At 43.6% G+C, this 21377-nt stretch overlaps 1 protein-coding gene across 2 annotated transcripts in view; it reads right to left on the reverse strand.

Annotated features, from left to right (window-relative positions):
• The window catches only part of gas7b (growth arrest-specific 7b), a 56616-nt gene that overhangs the window by 24883 nt on the left and 10356 nt on the right, over positions 1-21377 (reverse strand). Inside the window, exons 1-2 of one of the 2 annotated variants that reach the window (XM_036955689.1) lie at positions 6726-6824; positions 6526-6643 (exon numbers count right to left, since the gene is read on the reverse strand). In XM_036955689.1, the coding sequence (XP_036811584.1) occupies positions 6526-6631 (106 nt within the window). In that variant the 5' untranslated portion in view covers positions 6632-6643; positions 6726-6824. Of the gene's footprint in view, positions 1-6525; positions 6644-6725; positions 6825-21377 lie in introns of those variants that run through there. The other variant, XM_036955688.1, reaches the window with a different exon arrangement.

Raw genomic sequence — 21377 nt, forward strand, 5'->3', positions numbered from 1 at the left:
TATTTGAGCTGTTCTTGCCATAATATGTGACCCGATTCAGGAAACTGGGCGTATGTCGCAACTTCACAGGAGAGCCGTTTGTCAGAAATGCCTTCTCGAACATGTGAACTTTCATGTGCCTTAATAACAAACTTGTATGCCATCTGTAAATATGAATACAATTGTTAAATTCAGAACCTTGTTTGTTAAGCCACAGAAAAAGAGAGCAACCTTCCCACTAGCCATGATTGGCTGAGATAATGAGTGGGCTGGCCATGCCGAGAGAGGAGAGAGGATTGGTCTGCCACATAGAAGGCTTCTGTCTATTTGAGCTCGTCAGTCTGTGTTGGTAATCCTGTTGAACGCAGCTTTTTTTTTAATGTATTCTGTAGTGGAGCTGCATAAGCGTTGCTCTCCATTAAAGTGTTTAATTCAGTGGAATTAGAGTATGATTGCTAAAGAGATGGAGAAAACACCTCCGGATTACATCTTCAAACTAAGGGAAAAGGTGGTATGTCATTCCTGACAGGGAGAAACATCATCATGCATGATGGATGCATACAGGTAAGATAGCTAGCTACATTTTCAGATATTACACATTTCTAATTTTGACAGAAAGTGGTTTAAGTTCAAGTTAAAGTGTACTGTTAGCTAGCTAGCTAGCTAACGTTACCTGGCTGGCTCCCTAGCGGACGCTATTATTAGTTTCCCAGAGCCGTTTGCTTTTCTAGTTAAAGCCTAATGTTAGCTAGCTAACATTAAACCTGGTTGGTTAGCTCCCAGCACCTTGGTATTCTTGGCACTTTGTTCATTGTTGTTTAACTAGCTAACATTAGCTGGCTGGCTCATTAGTTAACGTAACGTGTGTGCTCTTAAACGTTGTTTACCTAGCTAGGTTCATTGTTTACCTAGCTAGCTAGCAATTTGTCTTAAGCTAAAGTGTACTGTTAACTAGCTAGCTAATGTTAGCTGGCTGGCTCCCTAGCTGACATTATTTGTTTCCTAGAACCGTTTGCTTTTCTAGTTAAAGCCTAATGTTAGCTAGCTAACATTGACCCTGCTTGGTTAGCTCCCAGCACTGTGGCATTGTTGGCACTGTTCATTGTTGTTTAACTAGCTAATGTCAGCTGGCTGGCTCGTTTACTAACATTACGTGACGTGTGTACACCCGTTGAACATGGCCAGTGTCTGCACACCTGTTAATTGATATGCATTCCAGGTGATTACCTAATGAAGCTGGTTGAGAGTGTGCAAAGCTGTCATCAAGGCAAAGGGTGACTACTTTGAAGTATCTCAAACATAAACTAATCAATCTATTTGAACACTTTTTTGGTTACTATATGATTCCATAATTTTCATGTCTTAACATCATTCTACCATGTAGAAAATATAAAAATAATGAAAAACCCTTGAATAAGTAGGTGTTTCCAAACTTTGGACTGGTACTGTAGATAGCAAGTCTCTGTGACAAGTGACCTTATAGTTTCAATTACATTGACAGTGTTAATTTCATGTGCCGGCCTAGTTGCATGACAACTTTACTAAGAAAATGAACAGGAAATTAATGTTTCTATGTTTAAATTACATTGGGGAAAAAAAATCTTAATTTTACGTGTAGGCCGAGATGCATGACATGTTTAATCAGAAAATGAACAGGAAATTAATGTAATATCAGTGGATAATGGACTGAAAGGTGAAAGAAACATCTCTATTTACTATCAGGATTACAACAGAACTGTAACACTGTTGACATCAAAAGGGTCTGTTACTTAGCAACTGGCACCTGGAAATGCAGATTGGAGTGATTATCTACTTCACATCAGTGTGCTCAGATGAGAGGTAGGCTGCAGCTCTACACACATCCTCCAACCTATTTACTCTGTAACAAGCTCATTACAAAGCTGTAATTCCAGGATAGCTGAGACAAGATTTCAATACACTTACACAGGTGTGTCAAACTCATTTTGATCCCGGAGGACCGCACAGAAAATTGGTTATATTTCCTCGCCATCAAAATTTGCAAAAAATATTTTTTTTAAATAGTCCTCTATCTATCATTTTTGGAATGTTCGATGATCACGGACTGTCTAGCATTCATTTCGGTGATTACTAGCGAGCTGGATACAGTTTTTTTTTAAATGTACAAATAAATGTAGGTCCATTATAATTTCTCCACACAGTTTTGATTTGAGTCATTTTAAAAGTATATTAAAGCTCCTCCCCCCGCCACACACATTTTGCCATGGGGTCATTCCTAGGTATTACAACACCATTACAGCTAGAAACACAAGCATTTCGCTGCACTTGTAATAACATCTGCAAATTTTATACATTTCATGCAATTCTACACATTTTGACATGCGGCAGAGATAAAAAAAAATGTTTTGCCGTTTTACAGGTAATTTCCTGCAATTCTGCACATTTTGTAATGACTTATGCATGTTAATATGATATCTGAGTGAGAATGACTAACAAAATCAATTGGGGGCCCCCTAGAGGTCAGGGCACCTAGGTACGTGCCCTGCATGCCGGTTGGTATTCGGTCATGAATTACTACAAGTTTAGATAGTCTAGCCAGCTAACTACCAATCTAAAAATTGCTAGTTTTAAATGGCTAAATTGACTGACTGTCCGTGACTGACATAACAGGAAAACTGCTGATTCACCTGGTGTATTCTACTATTCTTATTTTCAATAGTAAATTGACACCCCGACTGAGTTCCTAAAAAAAAAATATTAGAATTGTCACGCCCTTATCTGTTTCACCCGTCTTGTTATTGACTCCACCTCCTCCAGGTGTCGTTTGTTTTGCCCAGTGTATTGATCCCTGTGTTTCCTGTCTCTCTGGGCCAGTTCGTTTTCCCTTGCTCCTGCTTTCTATTTCTCTTTCCTAGTCCTCCCGGTTTTGACCCTTGCCTGTTTTCTGGACTCTGTGCCCACCTGCCTGACCACTCTGCCTGCCCCCGACCCTGATCCTGCCCGCCGACCTGTACCCCTGCCCGCCCACGACCCTGAGCCTGCCCGCCGACCTGAACCTCTGCCCGCCCCCGACCCTGCCCGCCGACCTGTACCCCTGCCCGCCCCCAACCCTGAGCCTGCCTGCCGACCTGTACCCCTGCCTGCCCGCCGACCTGTACCCCTGCCCGCCCCCGCCCCTGACCGCCGACCTGAACCTCTACCTGCCCGCCGACCTGTACCTCTGCCTGCCCGCCGACCTGTACCTCTGCCTGCCCGCCGACCTGTACCTCTGCCTGCCCGCCGACCTGTACCTCTGCCTGCCTGCCGACCTGTACCTCTGCCTGCCTGCCGACCTGTACCTCTGCCTCTGCCCACCCCCGACCCTGCCCGCCGACCTGTACCTCTGCCTGCCCGCCAACCTGTACCCCTGCCCGCCGCCGACCCTGAGCCTGCCCGCCGACCTGAACCTCTGCCCGCCCCAGACCCTGCCCGCCGACCTGTACCCCTGCCCGACCCTGAGCCTGCCTGCCGACCTGTACCCCTGCCTGCCCGCCGACCTGTACCCCTGCCCGCCCCCGCCCGCCGACCTGAACCTCTGCCTGCCTGCCGACCTGTACCTCTGCCTGCCTGCCGACCTGTACCTCTGCCTGCCTGCCGACCTGTACCTCTGCCTGCCTGCCGACCTGTACCTCTGCCTGCCTGCCGACCTGTACCTCTGCCTGCCTGCCGACCTGTACCTCTGCCTGCCTGCCGACCTGTACCTCTGCCTGCCTGCCGACCTGTACCTCTGCCCACCCCCGACCCTGCCCGCCGACCTGTACCTCTGCCTGCCCGCCAACCTGTACCCCTGCCCGCCGCTGACCCTGAGCCTGCCCGCCGACCTGAACCTCTGCCCGCCCCCGACCGTGCCCGCCGACCTGTACCCCTGCCCGACCCTGAGCCTGCCCGCCGACCTGAACCTCTGCCTGCCTGCCGACCTGTACTTCTGCCTGCCTGCCGACCTGTACCTCTGCCCACCCCCGACTCTGCCCGCCGACCTGTACCTCTGCCTATCTGCCGACCTGTACCTCTGCCCACCCCCGACCCTGCCTGCTGACCTGTACCTCTGCCCGCCCCCGACCCTGCCCGCCGACCTGTACCTCTGCCTGCCCGCCGACCTGTACCTCTGCCTGCCTTGACCCGTCTTCTGCTTGTCCCTGTTGGAACATTCAATATTGTTACTTCGACAGCCTGCATCTGGGTCTTACTTTGATATCTGAAAAAAATTGTGTTGGGGGCTCCAAGCAGCCAAGGGCCCTAAGCAACCCCTTATGTTACTTATGCCTGGAACCGGCGCTGGTTGTGTGGGATATCAATGTGAGTGAACAGAATTAGTAGTAATATGGCCTAGTTAGGTCTAGCAATCCCCATCTTTAATTCATAACCAGCTGACACTCTCTTCGCATGCACACACTATGGCCCATTCACACGGACTACATTTATCTGGTTATAGCATGGAGGGTAACTCACAAATGCCCAATAAAGCTCACAACAAATGATGAATTGAAAAAAGGACAAATGATGGTATGTCAAAAAGTCATATTGAGAGAACTAAGCATAAAACATGGTGTCACTGTAGCCTTTACAGAGTCTACTGACAATGTTATAGACAACAATAAACAGTCTAGACATCTATAAAATGTCTAATAGTGTATGTTGGGAGACGGCAGGCTGTGGGTCTAAAAGCTAGGCTCTGGACAGAGAGGATGCCCAGGGAGAATGTGAGGAAACCACAGTTCAGAATCACACTGAAACACAACATAGTTGCCAAACTGTAATGCATAGAAATACAGGAAGGAAACCTCCAAGAATCAAGCTGTAACTCAGGAACCTTTACAGCACTAGCTCACCCACGCATGATGGTCCTCTGGTTACTATAGGAACGCAGAAACATAATACACACGGACGCATATGCATGTACGTGTCGTGCGCACACACATAGCATACATATGTGCACGCACGCACAACATTATCTAATCTATCTGAACATAAGAGGGAGGGAGGCCCGTTTGAAATGGCGGATATCCTATAAATAGCAGATTGCTTCAGTTAGTTAGTTGGAGACTGTTTGGAAAAGTCCTAGTTACAGTGGCTCTGCTGGTTGACTGTGTGTGTGTGTGTGTGTGTGTGTGTGTGTGTGTGTGTGTGTGTACTGTGCATTTATTGTGCTTACATTTCCAATTACTTGAGGAAAGCACAATCAAAGAAGGACTGGTGATTGTCTATGCCCCTCAGAGGCCGATTTTGCAATACCACAAGTACAATAATCATTTTGAATTTTTCAGCTGGGATGACCGTTACAGCTGTGTGTATTTTTGTGCAAAGTTATGAAAGATGAAGCATTTCCCTCCAAGGAAATCTGACAGCAAATAAAACGAGTCCAACGTCAAGAACAAAAGAGTTCCATGGGACCATACCCCCCCTCATCTCTCCGCAACCCTGGAGTCAGAGAGATGGTTATCTACTGAAGACATGGTTATTCTGCAGACAGAGAAGCACACAACAGATCAGTGGAATCAACTCCGATATGAAATGAGTCTGTAAGGTGAAATAACCACAATTGTGAAGGGGTTTTGCCATGCTTTTGGCTGTGTGGTAGACAATCCTTCAGAAGAGGGTGTAGCCAAACATGACTGCCCTCTAGTTTGGTTTGTCTTTCCTCTTTCCCATTAACACATTCACCAAAGAGACCTGCATCTAAAAAAGGAGAGAGAGGAAGGAGCAACTTGTTATTCTGGTCGTGTTTCTGGGTGGAGTTCTGGTTTGCCAAATTGTAGATGTTTTCTCATGGTCAAGTGTGGACCATGTGCCCAACTCTACACACAATCTTCCCGCTCCACACAGTAAAACCATGATCCCAGACTTGCACACTGGGAATGCCTTTGGTCTTAATTACAGCTACTATCATTCACAACACAACTTGTTAAGGCACTGAATCGCTTTACTCCTAAGTGAGTGGTTTCATGAAAAAAATACAGTAGATCTACAGTCTACAACCTCCCAGTGCTGTGCTGCCAATCTTACTTCTCCTCAAAAATAAACTCAGAACCTGAACTTCATTCATCCACCCCCCTCCCCTCCTCTCTGTAGTTGCCATGACACCCACAGCAGGCATAATAACATCCCCCAGCAGGTCTTCCATTCCATTTCACACCATCATGTCAACACTTCACGTTTCCTCCCGAGTTCATTTAAGGTCAGTAAATCAATACGGTGCCAGTGCCTGTCCTATTCGAAACAGAGGAAAGCTCACAGTGTTGCTTTCTCAGTCTCTGTGTGTCTCTGTCCCTGTCTGTGTGTTTGAGTGGTGGCGCTGGGGATAGAGACAGACAGCTAATTGTGTGGACAGAAACAATGGTGTGAAGAGGAGAGATCTTCCCCAAGTCTTTAATGTGCCTCGACACCCAGCAGTACCAGTCAGACACCTCAGCAGTCAACTAGTGCTCTGAGGACATTGTTAAGTAGCAGTGACCTTCAACATCTCTAGATTCATATGAATCAATTTATCTTAGGCAATACATGTATATCAGTCTCCATGTGTGTCCTTACCGTTGCTGGCTGTGTTGACATAGTAGTGCCGCCCTTGTGGTGACATGTAGCACTTCCAGTGTTGAGGGAGAGGCTCTCCGAGGTCCTCAACAGGCAGTGAGGTCATAGACGCCGTTTTCTGTCAAAACAGATAAATTAAAGACACATAAGATGAATAAATTGAACATAAGGGCTTTGAGCATTCACATGAGAGTGCTTACCGTGTGTCTTTTGTTTCTAGCTCATTTCACAATTAGCAACCGTTAGTGGATAGACTGCGGTATATTGCAATACAAAAAAAAAAACAACTAGAGCCAGTCTGCTATTGGCCAGGCATGATAGAACTGATAGAACTGATTGAACGTACCTGCACACACAAACACACTATGCTGAATAACACAGGTGAGTGTGTAGCCAACTCTGGCCAGCTGCTATTGATTAACAACATGAAAACAACATCGTTAAGTACAAGGCCAAGGCCATTGTAACACATTATTGGGGGTGGTTGGGAAAACCCGGATGAAATTCCATAACAATTACTCTCTGTTACTGGAGCGGGTGCCAACTCGTCAAGCGTCTATAAGAGATTTGTTCTAGTGGGTGTAAGTAATAGTAATCCATAGACTGGAGTGGTTCGGGACAGTTCTAAGTGCAGGTTAAGATCTTAGAACTATTACATGACTGCATGTCTACAGCGGGACAAAGATGCTGGGATAAAAACAACCCAATTTGGGTTATTTAGTAACCCAGCGCTGGGTAAATATTTGAAAGAACACACGCTGGGTTATTTTGACTCAGCCAGTTGGGTTGGGTTGATTACCCAAACATGGGTTAATTTAACCATCCGTTGGGTTTTTAATTCACTTTCATGCTGGGTGGACACAGCAGCTGGGTCTCCTTTAATGTAATCCACAGGTTATTTTCAGGAGGCGTGGTCTATTTGGGGCGTGGCTTTCATATAGTTATATATTAGGCCACCCGTGAGAGTAAAATGTCATTCCTGTTCATTATGTTAAGTTGTACACTACACATTTCAATCATCTTGAATATTTTTGCACATAACATATTTTAGTATAACATTAATATTTACGGTATTTGATTCGGAGGAGCAGTCGAGTTTGATAAGGACCCCAAAGTAGAGGTCGACCGATTAATCGGAATGGCCGATTAATTAGGGCCGATTTCAAGTTTTCATTACAATCGGAAATCTGTATTTTTGGGCGCTGATTTGACGATTTTATTATTTTTTTACACCTTTATTTAATCTTTATTTAACTAGGCAAGTCAGTTAAGAACACATTCTTATTTTCAATGACGGCCTAGGAACAGTGGGTTAACTGCCTCGTTCAGGGGCCGAAAGACAGATTTTCACCTTGTCAGCTCGGGGGATCCAATCTTGCAACCTTACAGTTAACTAGTCCAACGCAATAACGACCTGCCTCTCTCTCGTTGCACTCCACAAGGGGACTGCCTGTTACGCAAATGCTAGCTAGCATTAAACTTATCTTAGAAAAAACAATCAATCATAATTAGTTAACTAGTTAACTACACATGGTTGATGATATTACTAGATATTATCTAGCGTGTCCTGTGTTGTACGCTCAGTAAGATTATATGCAAGTATCTAAGTATATGACTGAGCGGTGGTAGGCAGAAGCAGGCGCGTAAACATTCATTCAAACAGCACTTTCGTGAGTTTTGCCAGCAGCTCTTCGTTGAGCATCAAGCATTGCGCTGTTTATGACTTCAAACCTATCAACTCCGGAGAGTAACCGAAGTGAAATGGCTGGCTAATTAGCGCGCGCTAATAGCGTTTCGAACTTGGGGTGGTTGTTTCCCTTGCTCTGCATGGGTAACGCTGCTTCGATGTGGTGGCTGTTTGTCGTGTTGCTAGTTCGAGCCCAGGGAGGAGCGAGGAGAGGGACGGAAGCTATACTGTTACACTGGCAATACTAAAGTGCCTATAATAAAAGGTCCCATAGTCAAAGGTTAATGAAATACAAATGGTATAGAGGGAAATAGTCCTATAATAACTAAAACTTCTTACCTGGGAATATTGAAGACTTATGTTAAAAGGAACCACCAGCTTTCATATGTTCTCATGTTCTGAGCAAGGAACTGAAACGTTAGCACATATTGCACTTATACGTTCTCCAACACTTTGTTTTTGCATTATTTAAACCAAATTGAACATGTTTCATTATCTACTTGAGGCTAAATTGATTTTATTGATGTATTCAGTTAAAATAAGTGTTAATTCAGTATTTTTGTAATTGTCTTTATTACAAATACACAAAAAAAAAAACGGCCGATTAATCGGTATCGGCTTTTTTGGGTCCTCCAATAATCGGTATCGGTGTTGAAAAATCATAATCAGTCGACCTCTAGTACAAAGGACCAAAGACAGCCTTTTAGCAAAGTGACTTTTTACCTTGTTAAATCATTTGTACACATTTTAAATGGCTTTTACAGAATTTGATGGGTTTTTTTACAAGGAAAAAGTACTTTTATTTATGGTTGTTTATTGTTTTTAACATGTACTTTTTAACAAATTTAAATGTATTAACACTGTTTTATGTTTTTATGCCTTTTTTATGTGTACAAAATGATGTGCAAAAATACATGAGCTGTTTTAAAGGAAATGCAACAATAAAACTTTTCCAAAAGAAAAAACATTAATATTTACATATTGTAACAAAGTGGTAACTATCCAGACACAAATATGTCAGTGTTGAACCATAACATTAGTTAATCTGTTCTGTTAACCGGAATGACATTTACTCTCACGGACCGCTCTGGATCATTACACTGGATCATTACTCCTAGCTAGCTGCTAGCTAACTAGCTGCAAATGAGTGGCTACTGTCAGCTAACGCCTCTGTCCCGAAGCAAGCACCAGCTAGCCTCGAGCGAAGCCCATATACCAACTAATTCTAGGGCTACAATTACCTCCTTCGCCAACTGACCTGGACCCTTTATTGCCGACACGGAGCTCTGCCGATCCATCACAACTAGACTGCCGATGTGATCTCAACAGGCTATTATGTTACGATATTGCCGCAGAACCATCTACTAGCCCCGGCCCGTTAGCTTTTTCTGAATGCTGTGTGCCCTGCTCGCCCAGTATAGTAGTGAATACCGTACAGCACCCTTTCTAACCTATTGCTACTCTTTTGACCCTATGATCACTCGGCTACACAGCTGATGCTGTTTCAATAACACAGTACCTCATTTTGTTAACCTGTCAGCCCCAGCCTCTAACTCCGGTCCTGTATGTATCTAACTGACCCGCTCTGCCCTTTCTTCACCATTTACCCATTGTTGTCGTAGCTCTCCTGATCAACACCTGTGATTGATTTATGCCTCTCTCTAATGTCAATATGCCTTGTCTACTGCTGTCTTGGCTAGTTTTTATTGCTTTATATCACTGTAGAGCCCTCAGTCCTGCACAAATTGCACTTCCGTTCCACCCCAGACACATGCGGAGACCTCACCTATGTTAATTGATAACTCCAGAGACGAAACCTCTCTCATCACGCAACGCATAGGTTTACCACCATTGTACTCACATCCTATCATACCCTTGTCTGTACATTATGCCTTGAATCTATTCTAACACACCCAGAAATGTGCTCCTTTTATTCTCTGTCCCCAACGCACTAGACAACCAGTTCTTATAGCTTTTAGCCGTACCCTTATCCTAACCCTCCTGTGGTGATGTCGAGGTTAACCCAGGCCCTGTAGCCCCCAGCTCCACTCCTATTCCCCAGGCGCTATCATTTGTTGACTCCTGTAACTGTAAAAGCATTGGTTTCATGCATGTTAGCATCAGAAGCCTCCTCCCTAAGTCAGTTTAATTCACTGCTTTTGCACACTCCGCTAACCCTGAGGTCCTAGCCGTGTCTGAATCCTGGCTTAGGAAGGCCACCAAAAATTCTGAAATTTCTATCCTCAAATATAACATTTTCTGCCAAGATAGAACTGCCAAAGGGGGTGGAGTGGCAATCTACTGCAGAGACTGCAGAGCCTGCAGAGTTCAGGTCTTGTGCCCAAAGAGTTCGAGCTTTTACTTTTAAAAATCCACCTTTCCAGAAATAAAAGTCTCTCATTGTTGCCGCTTGTTACAGACCCCCCTCAGCCGCCAACTGCGCCCTGGACACCATATGTGATTTAATTGCCCCCCATTTATCTTCAGAGTTTGTACTGTTAGGTGACCTAAACTGGGATATGCTTAACACCCCGGCCGTCCTAGATTCTAAGCGAGATGCCCTCAATCTCACCCAAATTATTACGGAACCTACCAGGTACAACCCCATATCTGTAAACTAGGGTACCCTCATAGATATCGTCCTGACCAACCTGCCCTCTAAATACACCTCTGCTGTCTTCAACCAGGATTTCAGCGATCACTGCCTCATTGCCTGCATTCGTAATGGGTCCGCGGTCAAACGACCACCCCTCATCACAGTCAAACGCTCCCTAAAACACTTCAGCGAGTAGCCTTTCTAATCAACCTGGCCCGGGTATCCTGGAAAGATATTGACCTCATTACGTCAGTAGAGGATGCCTGGTTATTCTTTAAAAGTGCTTTCCTCACCATCTTAAATAAGCATGCAACATTCTAAATATTTAGAACCAAGAACAGATATACAGTTGAAGTCAAAAGTTTACATACACCTTAGCCAAATACATTTAAACTTAGTTTTTCACAATTCTTGACATTTAATCCTAGTAAAAATCCCCCGTCTTAGGTCAGTTAGGATCACCACTTTATTTTAAGAATGTGAAATGTCAGAATAATAGTAGAGATATGATTTATTTCAGCTTTTATTTCTTTCATCACATTCCCAGTGGGTCAGAAGTTTACATACACTCAATTAGTATTTGGTAGCATTGCCTTTAAATTGTTTAACTTGGGTCAAATGTTTTGGGTAGCCTTCCACAAGCTTCCACAATAAGTTGGGTGAATTTTGGCCCATTCCTCCTGGAGGCCTCCTTGCTCACACACACTTTTTCAGTTCTGCCCACAAAATGTTCTATAAGATTGAGGTCAGGGCTTTGTGATGGCCACTCCAATACCTTGACTTTGTTGTCCTTAAGCCATTTTGACGCAACTTTGGAAGTATGCTTGGGGTCATTGTCCATTTGGAAGACTCATGTGTGACCAAGCTTTAACTTCCTGACTGAGGTCTTGAGATGTTGCTTCAATATATCCACAGAATTTTCTATCCTCATGATGCCATCTATTTTGTCAAATGCACCAGGCCCTCCTGCAGAAAAGCACCCCCACAAAATAATGCTGCCACCTCCGTGCTTCACTATTGGGATGTTGTTCTTCGGTTTGCAAGACTCCCCCTTTTTCCTCCAAACATAATGATGGTCATTATGGCCAAACAGTTCTATTTTTGTTTCATCAGACCAGAGGACATTTCTCCAAAAAGTACGATCTTTGTCCCCATGTGCAGTTGCAAACCGTAGTCTGGTTTTATGGCGGTTTTGGGTCAGTGGCTTCTTCCTTGCTGAGCGGCCTTTCAGGTTATGTCGATTTAGGACTCATTTTACTGTGGATAAAGATACTTTTGTACCTGTTTCCTCTAGCATCTACATAAGGTCCTTTGCTGTTGTTTTGGGATTGATTTGCACTTTTCGCACCAAAGTATGTTCATCTCTAGGAGACAGAACGCATCTCCTTCCTGAGCTGTATGACAGCTGCGTGGTTCCATGGTGTTTATACTTGCGTACTATTGTTTGTACAGATGAACGTGGTACCTTCAGGCGTTTGGAAATTGCTCCCAAGGATGAACCAGACTTGTGGAGGTCTACAATTTTTTTTCTGAGGACTTGGCTGATTTCTTTTGATTTTCCCATGATGTCAAGCAAAGAGGCACTGAGTTTGAAGGTAGGTAATTTTCCAAGCTGTTTAAAGGCACAGTCAACTTAGTGTATGTAAACTTCTGACCCACTGGAATTGTGATACAGCGAATTAGAAGTGAAATAATCTGTCTGAAAACAATTGTTGGAAAAATTACGTGTCATGCACAAAGTAGATGTCCTAACCAACTTGCCAAAACTATAGTTTGTTAACAAGAAATTTGTGGAGGTGTGGAAAAAACAAGTTTCAATGACTCCAACTGTAGCCCTTGGTTCACTCCAGACCTGACTGCCCTTGACCAGCACAAAAACATCCTGTGGCGTACTGCATTTGCAATGAATAGCCCCCGCGATATGCAACTTTTCTTGGAAGTTAAGAACCAATGTACAAATGCAGTTAGGAAAGCAAAGGCTAACTTTTTCAAACAGAAATTTGCATCCTGTAGCACAAACTCCAAAAAGGTCTGGGACACTGTAAAGTCCATTGAAAATAGGAGCACCTCCTCCCAGCTGCCCACTGAACTGAGGCTAGGAAACTGTCACCACCGATAAATCCACAATTATCGAGAATTTCAAGAAGCATTTCTCTACGGCTGGCCTTGCTTTCCACCTGGCTGCCTCTACCCCTGTCAAAAGCTTTGCACCCCCCACAGCAACTTGCCCAAGCCTCTCCAATTTGTACTTCACCCAAATCCAGATAGCTGATGTTCTGAAAAAGTTGCAAAATCTGGACCCCTACAAATCAGCTGGGCTAGACAATCTGGACCCTCTCTTTCTAAAATGATCCGCCGCAATTGTTGCAACCCCTTTTACTATCCTGTTCAACCTCTTTCGTATCGTCTGAGATCCCCAAAGATTGGAAAGCTGCTGCAGTCATCCCCCTCTTCAAAGGGGAAGACACTCTAGACCCAAACTCTTAGAGACCTATATCTATCCTACCCTGCCTTTCTAAGGTCTTCGAAAGCCAAGTTAACAAACAGATCACCGACCATTTTGAAACCCAACGTACCTTCTCCGCTATGCAATCTGGTTTCTGAGCTGGTCATGGGTGCACCTCAGCACACTCAAGGTCCCAAATGATATCAAAATCGGCATCGACAAAAGACAATACTGTGCAGCCGAATTCGTAATGACAATTACAACAATACCGAATTAACACTTATTTTAACTTAATATAAAACATCAATACATTTAATTTAGCCTCAAATAAATAATGAAACATGTTCAATTTGGTTTAAATAATGCAAAAACAAAAGTGATGGAGAAGAAAGTAATATGTGCCATGTAAAAATGTGTGCCATAGAAAATATGTGCCATGTAAAAAAGCTAAAGTTTAAGTTCCTTAATCAGAACATATGAAAGTTGGTGGTTCCTTTTAACATGAGACTTCAATATTCCAAGGTAAGAGGTTTTAGGTTGTAGTTAATATAGTATTTACAGGACTATTTCTCTCTATACCATTTGTATTTCATATACCTTTGACTATTGGATGTTCTTATAGGCACTATAGTATTGCCAGTGTAACAGTATAGCTTCCGTCCCCCTCCTTGACCCTACCCGGGCTCACTCGAAGCCACACTCGAAGCATCGTTACCCATCGCTCCACAAAAGCCGCGGCACTTGCAGCGCAAGGGGAATAACTTCTCCAAATCTAAACGCGAGTGACGTTTGAAACAGTATTAGCGCACACCCAGCTAACTAACTAGCCATTTCACATTGGTTACACCAGCCATTAGGCTGATTGACTTCAAGCCTAACAGCGCTGTGCTTGCGAAGAGCTGCTGGCAAAACGCCCGAAAGTGCTGTTTGAATGAATGATTACGGGCCTGCTGCTGCTCAGTCAGACTGCTCTATCAAATCAGACTTAATTATAACATAATAACACACAGAAATACGAGCCTTTGGTCATTATTATGATCGATTCCGGAAACTATAATTTCGAAAAAACAAAACGTTTATTATTTCAGTGAAATACGGAACCGTTCGGTATTTTATCTAACGGGCGGCATCGGAAATCGGTATATTTTGGCGCCGATTTCCGATTGTTATGAAAACTTGAAATCGGCCCCAATTAATCGACCATTCCGATTAATCAGTCAACCTCTAATACATACAGTACCAGTCAGTAGTTTGGACACACCTACTCATTCCAGGGTTTCTTTAATTTGACTATTTTCTACATTGTAGAAGAATAATGAAGATATCAAAACTATGAAATAACATATATGGAATCATGTAGTAACCAAAAAAAAGTGTTGTTGTTTTTTAAATATTTGAGATTCTTCAAAGTAGCCACCCTTCGCCTTGATGACAGCTTTGCACAATCTTGGCATTCTCTCACCAAGCTTTATGAGGTGGTCACCTGGAATGCTTTTCAATTAACAGGTGTGCCTTGTTAAAAGTTAATTTGTGGAATTTCTTTCCTTCTTAATGCGTTTGAGCCAATCAGTTGTGTTGTGACAAGGTAGATACAGAAGATAGCCCTATTTGGTAAAAGACCAAGTCCATATTATGGCACGAACAGCTCAAATAAGCAAAGAGAAACAACAGTCCATCATTACTTTAAGACATGAAGGTCAGTCCATCATTACTTTAAGACATGAAGGTCAGTCCATCATTACTTTAAGACATGAAGGTCAGTCCATCATTACTTTAAGACATGAAGGTTAGTTAATTTCGAACAAGCACTATGAAGATACTGGTTCTCATGAGGACCGCCACAGGAACGTAAGACCCAGGGTTACCCAGAGAAACCACTACTAAAGTACACCAATAAGAAGAAGAGACTTGCTTGGGCCAAGAAACACGAGCAATGGACATTAGACCGGTGGAAATCTGACCTTTGGTCTGACAAGTTCAAATTTGAGATTTTTGGTTCCAACCGCCGTGTCTTCGTGAGATGCAGAGTAGGTGAATGGATGATCTCTGCATGTGTGTTTTCCACCGTGAGGCATGGAGGAGGTGGTGTTGGTGGTGTGGGGGTGCTTTGCTGGTGACACGGTCTGTGATTTAAAAACAATTCAAGGCACACTTAACCAGCATGGCTAACACAGCATTCTGCAGTGACACGCCATCCCATCTGGTTTGCGCTTAGTGGGACCCATATTTGTTTTTCAACAGGACATTGACCCAACATACCGCCAGGCTGTGTAAGGGCTATTTGACCAAGAAGGAGAGTGATGGCCTGCTGCATCAGATTACCTGCCCTCCACAATCACCCGACCTCAACCCAATTGGGTTGGTTTGGGATGAGTTGGACCGCAGAGTGAAGGAAAAGCAGTCAAAAAGTGCTCAGCGTGTGGGAACTCTTTCAAGACTGTTGGAAAAGCATTCCAAGTGAAGCTGGTTGAGAGAATGCCAAGAGTGTGCAAAACTGACATCAAGGCAAAGGGTGGCTACTTTGAATAATCTCAATATATAATATAATATATATATATCATATAATATATATATATATATATATATATATGATATATATATATATATATATATATATATATATATATATATATATATATATATATATATATATATATATATATATATATATATATATATATACACACACACACACATTAACACACTTTTTTGGTTACTACATTATTCTAAATGTGTTATGTCATAGTTTTGATGTCTTTATTATTATACAATGTAGAAAATTGTAAAAAATATAGAAAAATCCTTGAATGAATACTTTCTTAAAAGCACTGTTTAAAAACATAGGAAACTCACATTTTTGACTGTTCTGTGCCTTTAAAGTGAAAAAGACTCTTAACGTGGAATTGCCCTGAAGTATTCCAACATCATATAAGCTCATTCACAGACGTCCCACTACGGTTATTCTTAAATGACCTTTAAATACATCTAATCCCTTTCTTCAGCTAATCATCATCAAGATTACTGACCACTAAACTACAGTCTAGTAACAGGCAATGCAAGCAGCTTGAGTCATACATATTTGACTAGTCATAATTCCACCAAGTTGGAATGCTGGAAAGGTGCTATGGAACATATTTTCAGCGCTAACATGCATGCATGCATCATCATTACAAATCAGACACAACCTGTACACAATTGTTTCTGATTTAATAGTCAACTAGTCATTTTTATCTTTGAAAGGAATATGAGTCAGCATTCTAGAATGCTAAAATGATCCGGGAGGAACAGGGTCTGACATGAATGAATCATCAATATTATACACAAAGTGTCTCTGAGAATCCAACATCAAGTAAGTAGACACATCCCCACATTCCCCTCACTAATGCTGGGAATAAGACCCCCCCCCCAGCTGCTTAGTCTTCAACGATGACATCACCAACTTGCAGGAGTCATTTCTATAATTCAAGGCAGAAACTGGCCCTCGAGACAGATTGTTCCTTTTCTGTCCCTCTCAGAATTAACCCATTCCATTCAACACTTTCCAGGAAAAGAGAAGAAGAGAAGAGGTTTGCTGCTGGTCCCACACGGACGGAGAGTATGAAGCAACGTCAACCCTGGGTGACTTATGACTCCATGTAATTACACAGAACATGACAGCATTGCATTTCCTTTGATGGTCACTGTGTTATATATGTCCACGTCTACTGTGTTATATATGTCCACATCCACTGTGTTATACATGTCCACGTCCACTGTGTTATACATGTCCACGTCCACTGTGTTATACATGTCCACGTCCACTGTGTTATACACGTCCACTGTGTTATATACGTCCACGTCCACTGTGTTATATACGTCCACGTCCACTGTGTTATATACGTCCACGTCCACTGTGTTATATACGTCCACGTCCACTGTGTTATATACGTCCACGTCCACTGTGTTATATACGTCCACGTCCACTGTGTTATATACGTCCACGTCCACTGTGTTATATACGTCCACGTCCACTGTGTTATATACGTCCACGTCCACTGTGTTATATATGTCCACGTCCACTGTGTTATATACGTCCACGTCCACTGTGTTATATACGTCCACGTCCACTGTGTTATATATGTCCACGTCCACTGTGTTATATATGTCCACGTCCACTGTGTTATATACGTCCACGTCCACTGTGTTATATACGTCCACGTCCGCCCTTCAGAAATGTATTGACTTAACTAACCTTGGATAGTCATTTATTAAGAAATGGAGGCGTAATAATATTTCGAAACAGAAAAATAAAAATAAAATGGGTGTATGAGGGTAAGTGAGCATGCTGTCCTGATGGGTTAGTGGTCAGAATGTCATAAAAGAGCAACCAAGATGCATGAACAAAGGAGGAGTAAACCAAAAGCACAATTTTCAGTGTCTAGTGTTTCTAAACCCAAACAACAAGGGTCCAATCACCATTGTTTTCTCCTCGCATGAAAACAAATAAAAGAGAGGTACTGTAAGGGATCATAGTGAGTGAAAGTGACCATCACCGAAAGCACATTTCCTGTAGAAACCCGAGACACCAACTGAGTGTCTGTTCACTTCCTCTTAGTCTGCCTTCTTGTCTGCTTCCATACGTCTGAAACACACACACAGTCTACTGACATGGTGAAACCCCACATTAGCTGGGGAATGTGTAACACAATGTTGGGTCACGTCTTGGTCTTATCAGTAAGGTGACACAAGGGTTTTTCTCCTGCTCTGCAGATAACACTGAAGAAGACAGATGGGAGTGGGCTGTACTCAGTCAGGACACCGATTTCAAGAAAAGAGGACATCATTGGTTCACCCCACCTCATCCAAGATCGCATAGCAGTTCAGACGTCTTTTGTCCTCGTCTTGTCGTGTCCTGTATATATATATATTTACAACTTTTTTCACATACATTTTATTTTTATTTTCCATCAACTCATCTTCTAAACACTCTCCTGCAACCAGCCTCATCAATTTATATTTATAAAAAAGTATTATTTACCTCAGATCTGCAATCCTTCAGGAAGCTAGCCAGAAACTCCAGGAGGCTGGCCAGAAACTAGCCAGAAGCTAGCCAGGAGCTAGCCCAGAAGCTAATCAGAAGCTAACCACGGTTTGTGGTCATCGGCTGTCCTTTAGTTCGAAAATCTATCGAAAATCTATCGCCAGTTTTGTACGGCGCAGCGCGGCTCGGAACGGAACATACCGGACCAATTTTTCTCTCCATGTCCCTGGATTTCAACTGCTCTCTGGACATTCATACCCGGATCTCACAGCTAGCTAGCTGCTATCCGTGTGACAGTCGGCTTTCGTCGATTCCGGAGCAAACATCGATTGTTCCGGTGCTAGCCAGCTCCGTCAATCACGCCTGAGTTCCATCATTCACTCCTGGGCTGCAGTCACCTATCCGGACCCGTTTCACTGCCTACGCGGAGCCCCACCGGGCCTTCACAACCGGACTGCCGACGTTATCTACCTGAAGGAGATCCGGCTGGCTCCTCTGTCGCGACGTTACCGGAACGCCCATCTGCGGCCCGCTAACCGTTAGCTGTCTTTCCGGCTGCTATCTGAATAGACAATCGGACAATTTATTTATTTGAATTATTATGTTTTCTTCTCGGGCCTCTATAACTATATCTATTGTTCTTATTTTTGTTGTTGTGTGATTTGGATTAATCCCCTCTACCACACGGAACCCCACTAATCTACTGACCGAACGCAAGAGGTGGCTAACAACAGACTCCATCCTATGCTAGCTTGCTACCGGTTGGCTTGGCTAGCTGTCTAAATCGCCGTGACCCTAAACCAACCTCTCCACTCACTGGACCCTTTTGATCACTCGACTAAGCATGCCTCTCCTTAATGTCAATATGTCTTGTCCATTGCTGTTCTGGTTAGTGTTTATTGGCTTATTTCACTGTAGAGCCTCTAGTCCTGCTCACTATACCTTATCCAACCTATTAGTTCCACCACCCACACATGCAATGACATCTCCTGGTTTCAATGATGTTTCTAGAGACAATATCTCTCTCTTCATCACTCAATACCTAGGTTTACCTCCACTGTATTCACATCCTACCTTACCTTTGTCTGTACATTATACCTTGATGCTATTTTATCGCCCCCAGAAACCTCCTTTTACTCTCTGTTCCAGACGTTCTAGACGACCAATTCTTATTGCTTTTAGTCGCACCCTTATTCTACTACTCCTATGTTCCTCTGGCGATGTAGAGGTGAATCCAGGCCCTGCAGTGCCTAGCTCCACTCCTATTCCCCAGGCGCTCTCTTTTGACGACTTCTGTAACCGTAATAGCCTTGGTTTCATGCATGTTAACATTAGAAGCCTCCTCCCTAAGTTTGTTCTATTCACTGCTTTAGCACACTCTGCCAACCCGGATGTTCTAGCTGTGTCTGAATCCTGGCTTAGGAAGACCACCAAAAATTCAGACATTTTAATTCCAAACTACAACATTTTCAGACAAGATAGAACTGCCAAAGGGGGCGGTGTTGCAATTTACTGCAAAGATAGCCTGCAGAGTTCTGTCCTACTATCCAGGTCTGTACCCAAACAATTTGAACTTCTACTTTTAAAAATCCACCTTTCTAAAAACAAGTCTCTCACCGTTGCCGCCTGCTATAGACCACCCTCTGCCCCCAGCTGTGCTCTGGACACCATATGTGAACTGATTGCCCCCCATCTATCTTCAGAGCTCGTGCTGCTAGGCGACCTAAACTGGAACATGCTTAACACCCCAGCCATCCTACAATCTAAACTTGATGCCCTCAATCTCACACAAATTATCAATGAACCTACCAGGTACCTCCCCAAAGCCTTAAACACGGGCACCCTCTTAGATATCATCCTAACCAACTTCCCCTCTAAATACACCTCTGCTGTCTTCAACCAAGATCTCAGCGATCACTGCCTCATTGCCTGCATCCGTAATGGGTCAGCGGTCAAACGACCTCCTCTCATCACTGTAAAACGCTCCCTGAAACACTTCAGCGAGCAGGCCTTTCTAATCGACCTGGCCGGGGTATCCTGGAAGGATATTGACCTCATCCCGTCAGTAGAGGATGCCTGGATATTTTTTAAAAATGCCTTCCTAACCATCTTAAATAAACATGCCCCATTCAAGAAATTTAGAACCAGGAACAGATATAGCCCTTGGTTCTCCCCAGACCTGACTGCCCTTAATCAACACAAAAACGTCCTATGGCGTTCTGCATTAGCATCGAACAGCCCCCGTGATATGCAGCTGTTCAGGGAAGCTAGAAACCATTATACACAGGCAGTTAGAAAAGCCAAGGCTAGCTTTTTCAAGCAGAAATTTGCTTCTTGCAACACTAACTCAAAAAAGTTCTGGGACACTGTAAAGTCCATGGAGAATAAGAACACCTCCTCCCAGCTGCCCAGTGCACTGAAGATAGGAAACACTGTCACCACTGATAAATCCACCATAATTGAAAATTTCAATAAGCATTTTTCTACTGCTGGCCATGCTTTCCACCTGGCTACTCCTACCCCTGTCAACAGCACTGCACCCCCAACAGCAACTCGCCCAAGCCTTCCCCATTTCTCCTTCTCCCAAATCCATTCAGCTGATGTTCTGAAAGAGCTGCAAAATCTGGACCCCTACAAATCAGCCGGGCTAGACAATCTGGACCCTTTCTTTCTAAAATTATCTGCCGAAATTGTTGCCACCCCTATTACTAGCCTGTTCAACCTCTCTTTCGTGTCGTCTGAGATTCCCAAAGATTGGAAAGCAGCTGCGGTCATCCCCCTCTTCAAAGGGGGGGACACTCTTGACCCAAACTGCTACAGACCTATATCTATCCTACCATGCCTTTCTAAGGTCTTCGAAAGCCAAGTCAACAAACAGATTACCGACCATTTTGAATCTCACCATACCTTCTCTGCTATGCAATCTGGTTTCAGAGCTGGTCATGGGTGCACCTCAGCCACGCTCAAGGTCCTAAACGATATCTTAACCGCCATCGATAAGAAACATTACTGTGCAGCCGTATTCATTGATCTGGCCAAGGCTTTCGACTCTGTCAATCACCACATCCTCATCGGCAGACTCAACAGCCTTGGTTTCTCAAAT

This window comes from Oncorhynchus mykiss, chromosome 20 (genome assembly GCF_013265735.2).
Source record: "Oncorhynchus mykiss isolate Arlee chromosome 20, USDA_OmykA_1.1, whole genome shotgun sequence".
Classification (NCBI taxonomy): domain Eukaryota; kingdom Metazoa; phylum Chordata; class Actinopteri; order Salmoniformes; family Salmonidae; genus Oncorhynchus; species Oncorhynchus mykiss.